At 35.8% G+C, this 11,046-nt stretch overlaps 1 protein-coding gene across 1 annotated transcript in view; it reads right to left on the bottom strand.

Moving 5' to 3' along the window:
- Positions 1-5,558: 5,558 nt before the first annotated feature.
- RAB11FIP2 (RAB11 family interacting protein 2) overlaps positions 5,559-11,046 on the bottom strand; it is a 34,395-nt gene continuing 28,907 nt past the window's right edge. The window contains exon 5 of the mRNA XM_030030742.2: positions 5,559-10,239. Within this exon, the coding sequence (XP_029886602.1) occupies positions 10,012-10,239 (228 nt within the window). The 3' untranslated portion in view covers positions 5,559-10,011. The remainder of the gene's footprint in view (positions 10,240-11,046) is intronic.

Genomic DNA, 11,046 nt, shown 5'->3' with positions numbered 1-11,046 from the left:
GAAAGAAAGAAAGAAAACCAGGGGCTTGTAATTCAAACAATTTACTTTGGGGGAAAATTTGTGTACTTTTTTCCAGACACTAAGAAAATCTGAGAAATCTGTTACTATTTGTGTTCACAGCATCTAACACACTCCTGAAGTGTGATGCTTACTGTAGTTAGTCAGTTATTGCCTCCTGTAAGGAAGCAGTTATTGCTTCTCATGCCTACCACAGGAAAACTCAACAAGCTCATTCTTCACCTTTTATATTCTGAGAGATACTGTTCCCTTCTACAGCTGTCTTACATATTAGCATTTGATCAATCTTCAATACAGTGACTATCTAAAAATTGTCTCACTTCCTCTCCTTCTAAAATTAACATTTCTCTTTTTTAACTAAATGCATAACTCCCAATTGCTAGAGACCATCATTGCTGAATCGTTTTTTCCTCCTATTTCTGAACACCTTAAAATCTTTGGACTTTGCGAGATGCTGTGATTGTGAGAGAGGTTTAGGTTTTTCACAGAAGAACTCTCTTTTCTCCAATGCTAGCTTTTTTTAACACACACTCAACCGCAAAGTACAGCTATCCACTCAGTTACAGCAGTTGTCTTCTGCAAGTCTACATGTTTCTTAGAAGGATACAGGGAAAAATGTGGTCTCTTTATTTAGAAGAGCTGGCTTAAACTAATGAATCGAAGCTGAATGTTCTCCTATTTTTAAGTTAGATGAGGAAGACACTGAATGTATTTAACAGAACACACCTCCAAACTTGGCAACTTTTCAAACAAGCTAATGATGTCCCACATGACATTATCAACAAATGTTACCTTTTATTTTGAATGCTCCTTGGCTAACACACTTTTGTACAGTAAGCCCAAACAGGAACTGCAAAACTTTGTGGGCTGGCAGATGAAGAACACCCTGACCAACCCATCCTGATTGATAAGGATTTGGAAATTCATCTGCTTTTTTGCTTCCTTTGCCCTAAGACTAAAGTGACTGTCTAGTCTTAGGGGTACCCCCCCACACACACCTGTATTCAAGAAATCTGTTCTCACCTTGACGTTTATTTCACTATGTTTTGCTCTATTCAGACTGTGGCTCTGAGTCATCCTTCCAAAGTTCAAGATAGTTTTCCAATGAGCCCTTCAGAAACTTGCTTTGATCCCAGTTTTGGCAGTCAGCTCTCGTCACATATTTCATTTGTTACTTTAGACGTAAGTCCCCAGCCAAAACAGTCCAAGAGCAAAGAAGAGGAACAGCCTCCAAATATGGTGAGAGCTAAGCTGGTTTCTGGAGTAGTTTAGCACATCGGCGTGCGCAAGAATGAAGAGAACTGGAACAAGTTTTAAATAATGCTCTAAATAGACTGTGGTGAAATGTTCGGAACTTAAAACTACAAAGAAAATCCTGAAACAGATAAAAGAATAGCTAAGACCCCATTAGTAAATATAACTCTGTCGTGACCAACTCCATCAATAAAACGCTGCTTCAACTCTCTGAAACCACGTCTGACGAAACAAAGGTTAAGCCCAAGTCCTTAACTTAGTATGTGGTTTACAAAGAGCTAGTGAAGTTTATGCCATCAAACACAAAGGATGAGGTTTTTTTCCAAAGCAATTATACTGGACAGTTATAATAAAAATACCAGCAAAAATACTCTTCAGTATCCACCAACTGAATCTTAATTCAGACCACACAATTCTTTTGCTTTTAATTAGGATTATTTTATTCCTCTCCACTGCTGTTGGATATTCCTTTCATTTAGTCTCTCAACTTAAAATTCACACCATTTCACAGTATTCTCTGTGTGGATTACAAGGAGGCCAATTACAAGAGGCTCTCAAATAGCAGTAATGTTAATCAAGTGAACTGTTACATATATAGCAGCCAACAATAATCTGGCCCTTAACAATAAAGAAATAGTTATTTATACAAGTTTTTAAATGTGAAAATGTAAGAAAATAGGAAGTTTTCTATATCTGATTCTGGAAACACATAAGCCTGGTATTCACATTCAGTATACCTCATACACAACAAAAAGTCAAGACCGCATCTCACAAAACATCAACATTTTTTTCCTTGCTCCATAAGAGCAGTACCTAGCACCTGTTGTAAACCGATCCCTATTCTCTTGTCCTCCAGTTTATAAAGAAATAAAGCAAATTTGATGCTACCTTGTTGGATAAAGGAGTGCCTGAGACTACACACCCAAGTTTAGCTGCACTGCAGTTCAACACAAAGGTTTGTACAATTTTTTTAGGAAAACCTTAATTCTCCCAGAGCTCACTTTTAACTTCTACAATATGCAAAAGAGTATATGAGATACTTTGGCTCTGTATACTTTGGAAAACTGCAGATTTGGAATGTCACAATGTTACCTTACAATTTAAAATATGTAACTGTGGTAGCTTTTGAATCATAACTATGAAATACTGGAGCACATATCTATAAAGGAATTAAAACTGTAAATTGCATGAACACTTTGAATTGTTTCTTGTTATACACATTTAATGATTTAGTTTAAAATAGCACGTAAAAACTCCTTAAAAATAGCGTATTGAAAAATGCTTATCCAAATGCAATTGCTATGCACAAGGCAAGAGTTTTCTTTTAAAAAAACCTGACATTTTGCATTTTGTGCTTCAATGTTCCTTAAAAATAAGTACTAAGTAATCTACAATTAGCAAAATATAAGCATATTTAAGCTATGACTTATAAGTTAATGAAATAAGCTGCCTCAATGGGGAAAACATTTTATTAGGAAATAGAAAATACTCATAGCTGGAGAGTCAGCAGCTGCTTTTAAAAGATGCCATTAGGCTGCCATTATTTTGACAAAGCTCTGGCCTCAAAGAGGCTGATTTTCTTAATGCGTTGTAGAAGTCCTTGGCAAATTACATAATATTCATTAAATTTAAATGGAGAGCCTTGATGTCTCCTGTAAAGATGTCCCAGGGAGTCAATTTTCAAGGAATTCATAATGTAAGCAGCAAGTTATCGGAGAAGAGGACATTCATCACCTAAGAAGGCCCCGAATGAATCATTTAGACAAGAGGGTGATATGACACATTTTGGTGGTTTATTTGTTAGACTCCATGAGACCCTGAGTCAGACACCTACTTCAAGTAACAAAAGAGGCAATCTGGCCAGCCACGTGCTGCATACACCAAATTTCCTCAGGCACTTCCTAACTTTCCTAGGAAAGTGGTTCGTTTAATCCCTAGAGTTAATGCTAGTGTCAGAGGGACTAAAAAAGTCCGACACCTGCCTCGCGCCCAACACATTGGGAACTAACTCCCGCTTTTTTGGGGGGGTTTCACCCTGACACTGATGTTGCTAGTGAAGGATGCTGGGTTAACGTCCCATTACAAAAAGAACCTGGCACGTGCTGGGCAAATAGACCCCTTAAAATCTGAATCCTAGGCCTACTAACTTTTTGTTGTTGGGTTTTTTTTGGATCCCAACGGTGGAATCTCCCCAGTGTTGCTTATACTCATTCCCTCTATGTCACACAGCAAATACTGTTAAGGCTGATACAAAAGACCGTTCCATGAAGTTTTCCCCCTTTTTAATATTCGGCTTCATTTAAATGATGTTGCATGTCCCTAAAACCTTTTTAAGCTGCTTACCTTTAAAGTATAAACATGTCAGCATTTAGCCCCGGAAGGTACTTTTCTGTCCTCAATCATCATTCATTTATCAAAGACTGATCTACGTTGCTAAATGCTGTAAAAACACATTATAAATAAATTGTAATAATCTCCATCTAATAGCCATTGGCTTCCAGCATTGAATATACTGATATTTATATAAACATTACACAGACAATGTCACACAGTTCTCAAATTGGGCTGTACTTAATGTGGTAGCCTTCTATCATCATCACTCAATAAGTAGTACAGACAAAGAGAAAACAGCTTCCTCTAGCAGACAGCCTTATTCCTATCTCTCATAAAATGACACTATTACAAAATAATCCCACATAATAATCCAACATTTAATTTATTAATGCAGAATAAGAGACAGGATTTGGTCATCATCATCATTATTTATAACTTCACTAACACGCCCAGTGTTACGCAAAAAGGCAACGCATGCCAGGTGAGCTGCAGCCAGAGCTTGCGGAACACTCCCATAAAAACAAATTAAACAACAAAATATGGAAATGAAATCCTGATTTTTACTCTGTATGGTTCCATAAAGAATTAACTTTGATAAATATAACTGAAGAGAGAATTGTCCTTAATGATCCTTCTAGTTTTCAGCTAAATATTTCAATAGCTCTTTAACTACTAAACTATATTCAAAATATCCTTGAAAACCTTTACTAGGGCGTTGAGATGTTAAATAATGAAAACTCAAAAACCCAATTCCGTGCTGGGGAAACTGGAAGCTATTTAATCAAGCTGGACTCTTATATCGTCAACAGAATTACAGTTGATATCAACTAACAAACATTATGCCTCTGAGGTAGGGAAATTGTGCTGGCTCCATTTTCCAATGGGCGTAGGAACTGAGATTAGTTACCAGATGTGAATTACAGATGGAAACTGTAAGCAGCACGGTGCTTTCAGAAACCTGCCCTCCTCCTCTGTCCTCAGTCCTCATCTACTCACCCATCGGGGGACAGCTGCAAAGTCAGTGAGACATGAGGTGAAACAGCCGATGGAAACCTGCATAACAAAGCACGTGTAAGTACATGTACATCTCAAAAATTGACTGTGATTTCCCATAACCACCACATTTCATGCATATCTCAAAGAGAAGAACCTTTTCTAAACCTCCTAGTTGTACGACAAAGGACCTAGTCACGGGGCAAGTTAACTGCAAGGAAAGGAATCGCATCCCAGTGAAATTCAAGCCTCCAAGTAATTGGGTGAACTACTCACAACATTCTTCTCCTGAGCCAGGACCACTCTTCCTATCTCCTTAGCATCCTGAAAACCTACTATTGTCAGGGGACAGACTTTGCTGTCTTTTTGCCTCAAGGAAGAGGAAAAGAAGACAGGCAAAAGCATTTTTTTTCTGAGAAAAGTGTGTTGAAAAACTTGTGGGAGCATAGAAAAAAAAAATACCTATGGGGCAGGGAGGTGGGGGAGAAAGCTCTAGTTTTCTGTCATTCTGGCTGGGTTTTATTCTGTCAAGCATGAAGAGAAATACGCATCATTTGTTCCATATCAAAATTTGCACAGTGTTTGTCCTCATGCTAAATGCCGATCTGGCCTGCAGTGCCAAAGATCTCCTAGTAATATTTACGCAACTACAGAACTGGAGGAATGGCACATTTAAAGGCCCTACAGCTGTCATATTAAAAAAGACATAAGATATTAGCACATTTAAGAACATGCCATTTGTTTCACTAATTATAAGTTTTGGACACTACTGAGGAGATTTCCCTTAATGGCTACCCTGCAAACAGCTGGGATATTCATTTAGAGCTGTCCTTAAGGAAATACACCTCTCCGTGGTCTGAGAGTCTCAACAGCAGGGTTCTTCCAAACACATACTTAAGCGGAGCTTAGGAGTTAGATGCTTTGCATAATACAGATTAATATCACAATTCAAGAAATACTGCGGTAGTGCATTGTGGTGCTTTATTAGTGTTAGACATGCAATATTTATTTAATGAACAGAAATTAAAATATTAAGTTAACATTTTAATCAAATTAAAGGAGTTGAAGTTGCAATAATGAAACAAAAATAAAGTTTTTCATGCATCCTAAGTTTATAGTTCTCACATGTGCATATAGTTGTGATTCTGTACCATTATTAAATGTAGACAAACTACCATTGATTGCACGAGACGAAATCAACCCTTAAGTTATAAGTATGTTCATATCTTTTACAGACTTCCTATATAACCTGGATCTTCAGCTTTTTATAGTACATTGTAATACAAGACATCTGGAAGCTTCTAAGATGAATAGGAATGGCTCTACTATTTGTAACATACAGTGGCTTCTTCAATGTACAAATTATGAAAGATAAAGCAAATGCCCACCATGCTTTAAGAGACCATGACTTCTTCAACAGAAACAAATCTCAAACCGCTTCATAAACAGATTAAAGTGCTACCTATTGCATATTAAATACTTCCAGTGACTGTATCTACATTTAGAAGTTATAAATCCCTGAAAATAGGGTTTCATACCGAAAGTGCTGACAGACCCTTAAATCTAGCATCATCAACACAGCAGCGCTATAATCCTTCACCATGTACTTCAAAGAGAGGAAGTTAGTCAACATGCTTTAAGTACCACCATTTTAAAAGCCCACAGCTAACGCCTCTATCATATCTACAACAGTAATGGATACATAAAGAGCGAAAAAACCATGAGCTTAGTTTACGTACTTGATGTAGGACAACAATTTTTCTTTAAAGCTGGAAGTAAATAAACCTCCAGTGCAGCAGTAAACATATTAAGACAGCAGTTCTGTTTGTTTTATATGCATCTAAGAAAGAGCATCCTGTACAGAAAGAAATGCAGACTAGTACCCAATGAGCATGAGTTTCATTAGGTCCCCAAATCATGAAACCTTTCTAAATGCAAGGCAACATTTTCACAGCTGGAAAATTACAAATAGTTCTTGGTGCAGAGCCAACAGCAATAAATGTAGTTATGTATAATCTAGGGAGAATGCTACATTCATTAGTAGGTGGAAAACTCAGCTAAACGTAAAATACAGCAGCAAGAGGTAACATATATAAATATTAAACATCCTTCTCGAATGGCAGAAAGTTTAAATTTGTTACTTACAACGTTAAAGTATGGCCTTGATATTTGTTCTTTAAAGTACGTAAGGTACATGGCTATGAGCAGAGCTGTTTCAAAGGATAATTTCAAAGTATAGTGTGTGCATGGATAAACTCTTATGCTAATTTTTGAGAGAAAAAAACAAAATAATGTGGAGATGTCCAAAATTTTCATCCCTACATTTTAAAGGGCAAGAAAGACTGACCATAAGAGGCAAGTTATTACAGTTTTAAAATTATCTGCAAGAAAGTTTACAATTTTATCCTATGGGAGAAACAGAACTTTGTTTTCAACATATAAACTACTCTGTATGAAATGTTTTCATTTGAAAAGCTGCATGGTTCAAAAAATACACGTGGGGTGAAGATGCTTTTCAAAAATAATCTCAAAATACAGAAAAACATTAAAATTTTCTTTCTAAGCAGAAAATGACATGCATGTAATCTTTACAGAATTGCTCCAAAAGCAGCCTCTATCTTTAGCTAAAGAACTCTATAAAAATATTTTCATAGTTGTAAATGTCCCATTCTGCCTCTCTTAGTAACTTTACCTTTTCCTAAATTGCATTTGTCATTCTCCCCTCTTTCTTGACAAACCGTTAGAAACAAAAGGTGCTTTTATTCACTTACAGATCAGATAAAGACTAGATAGCACATTCAAAGCTTCACTAAATTTCTTCACTAATGCACAAAAATTGATCTTTTCGCTACCTTTAATCTGCTTATCATTCTTGGTATGCAAATATGTCAAATGATCTGCTTTTAGTCAATTATGCAGTTTGATATTCTACATTTACATTCTAAAAGAAGTGATTTCAGAGGTGCTAAATATAGTAGAGTTTCATTTTAATAATTATAAGTTGGCTTGCAAGTGAAAAGTCATTGGAGCATATTCTCTGGTTAGTTTACTTGTTAAACCCCATTGGTGCGTATGATTTAATCACTGTAGATACTACAGATGGTCTCATACCAGTTAGTTTGAAAATGACTGTGGAATTCAAAACAACTGCACACTTCCCCATTAACAATATGAGAAAACCACTTGCTTCGGCCAAACATTTGAAAATGTTTAAGAACTTTTATGGAAATACTGTGTAACCGAAATACATCTTGGTGTAATTAGGAAATCAAAATCTAATTGAGTGCAAAACCTAACTTCCAACAGTAAACGTACCATAACTTAGTACATAACCTTTGGCACTTCGAATATATTACAACAAATTTACAGTCATTTAGATCTTAAGTGGGTCAAAAGAACATTCATCGGTTTATGAGGTACCGAACTTGATAAATCCTTAGGTAGTCAAAAGAGAGACTACCTGATGAAGCGGGCCCATTTCTGTGCTACAAATGTCTAACTGCAGAGCACTACAAATAGGTAGGGCTTGAATCACTCAGGCTCCATCCAGGCACAATGAGCTATGCTAAGGGATCCCAACGGTGGGTTGGGAACACTCAAACTGCATACATTTTAGGGACACAGCACTAGGGGGATGGGAGGTAGTTGCTAAAAACTGAAGAAAATAAAGAGAAGAAAAAAAGAAAAAGCCAAAACTAAGTACATGAAATCTGAGAACAATTGTACAAAGAAGTATTTTTTTCTAACAAAAATAATTCTGTGCTGTCAAACAACACTAACATCGTCAAAAGCATTCAGACAGTAGAACTTTTTCAACTTTTCCAGATCATAATTATTCAAGATACTACTAATTTTTGCAGTTTTAAAAATGAAAACATATTTAAAAGTTTTACAACAACCACAAAAAATTGCAATTTAATTTCAAGCTTTTTTCCCCTCCTCAGCAACAGCCATTACATGGTGCTGTAAGAAGAAAAAAACAGATCAGGTGTAGAAAAAGAAGAGGAGGAGGAAAAGACAATTAGTTTTCTTAAATCCAAATCTAAATTATTCTCTGTACTTTTTTTTAATCTCATCTTACTGTTTCACAGCAACAATCCAACTGAGACTCTTATGAAGGAAAATAAAATTAAAATCTATTTATGTTAATATTGTGAGGATTCTTCTCCTACAGTATTTTCCCATTATACGTTCATCACTATATTTTGCCAATTTATTGAATAACAGATACCTTTTTCATATGTCATTTTACAAACAATTCTTAAATGATCAGGAAGTCATTTACTACATTCTTCTTTCATTTGCCTCAATGAAAACTGACTTTTAGAAGTACTTACAAGGAATACAGATTTTTTTAATGAAAAGCCTTTCTAAGTACTCTATATGTGTTTAAGCAACATAGCCTATTTCTAAAGGCATATACTTCGTTGTCATAAGATTTTTAAAAACCTAAGACAGATATGTATCATGTAAAACTCAACCTTAAATTGAGTCAGTTCTGTATTTTTTGAATTATCATGTCTATTTAAGTCAGTCTGTTCATTTCTCCTACATTTTCACTGTAGTAGACTTTGACTGAACAAAGTATTCATACCTTTATTCCATACTTTTCTCCAGTCCTACCTCTGACTCTATTAACACTGTTCAAAGTACTTTAACATATAAAAAGGCATGCAATAACTTCATACAAAAAGATCCTCAAAACAACCTTATGTCATGAGCTCACTACCAAAGTTCAATCATTATACACAAAATTCAGCATTTAAGTGTAAAATAACTGATGCCAGCATGTGCCATTACTGAAATGGCATGGTATTTTTTACATTGTTATACAAAAAGCACATTGTATAGAATATAGCACTTACTCTGCAAAGACTGTGCATCACTGTTTTCCTCTAATATGTGTAGAACAAACCACATTCCATTGCAACAAACCACACTTAGGTTTAGTAAAGCATACTACACTGGCTTGAAAACAGTGGTCTTGATGGCATGCTGGAGTATCAGAATCGATGTATTTGCATAATACCAATAATTGTTCAAGAAAACATTTGTACAGCACAGCCTTCCCAGCTGAAACTGCCACATGGTGAACACTAAGCTATTATATAAACTGCATGGATGTATTTAATGTGCATTATTAACTCTACCGTAAGTATTCTGTACCTAAAGGTGTTTTCAAAGAGAAAAAAAAAAAAGGTTATTTAGGTAATCTAACAGAATATTACTTTTGGCAGTCCCTGCTAGTGTTTGGAGTAAAAAACAAATGAAAAAGAATCCACGCCATAGTCCCGTCCTCTCCCGATTCCTGGAATTTCTTAGGAGAAAAGGAATGAAGGTAAGTCAAAATGTTAAAGTGTGATTTCCTTCCACAAACGTATTCAGCAGAAAGTACCATCAAGTATCGCTTTTTTAGCTTTTGGAAAATTTGCCAGCTTTTCGAGAAGGTTCATATGGCACTCTGAGAATACTAGGTGTTTCTTCCATTACTCGTACAAGAAGATTATCAATGTAATCCTCAAGTTCACGAATATGGGTGTCTTTCTTCTTAAGTTGCTCTTTATGTTTCACCAGCTCCTGCAAAACCTCTTCATAAGTAAGGTTACGGTATCCTGCAGTGGCGTCGAAAGGATTTCCATCCTAGAGATAAGTTTAAAAAAACACCAGATTTTATTAAATAGTTCAGTGTTCTGAACAAGTTGATGGGTTATCACTTTTCCCATGTTTCTCATGTGCAGCTCTTGACAGAAGCTACTTCTCTTAGACAACATACCTCCATTTGCTCTAGAGCTTTTCCCAACAACATGCAACATGTGATCCAAAACACTGTAAACTTGAATGTCTTACTCTGTGTCAAGAAGAATTAGCTGTGACCTTAAGTAACCAGATTAGGAAACATTTGGAAATGTATAACTGAGAAAAAGATTGTGAGAGTTGGTTTATAAAAACATTAGCACTGTTAGACATGCTAAGCAGTAAGTTTCATCTGATTCAGAAATGGAGACATTTAAAAAATATGGAACTGTTAATTAAGTAAAATAATCTAACCTCTCAAATCCTGCACATCTAACAGGGCAGAAGAAGAACACAAGATAGCTGTTGTTTACAGTAGAAACTTGTCATTAAAAATGATAAAGCTTGCACAGCTAGGAAGCACACCACGTAATAAAGTCATATTCATTCCTTTTCCTTCAGCTCCGTATTTGCACATTGGCATATGTCGAATCATTAAAATACGCAGGTGGCCAAAGTTTTCAAATAAACCTAATTAAAAGTGATGGTGCACTGCAAATAGGCTGAAGTACGACAGATCAATCAGCCTCTCTCCATCAATTATATTCTAATAGTAGCTCTCGAAAATATGCACTTTTAGGGGTTTCTCACTACATTTGAGATATTTAATGTCACGTTTATGTACGTGTATTCAGGATTTTAAACTTATCAAGT

Source organism: Aquila chrysaetos, chromosome 11 (genome assembly GCF_900496995.4).
Source record: "Aquila chrysaetos chrysaetos chromosome 11, bAquChr1.4, whole genome shotgun sequence".
In the NCBI taxonomy this organism is placed as follows: Eukaryota; Metazoa; Chordata; class Aves; order Accipitriformes; family Accipitridae; genus Aquila; species Aquila chrysaetos.
Note: the sequence above shows the minus strand (reverse complement) of the source record. Positions and strands in the feature narration are given on the sequence as shown.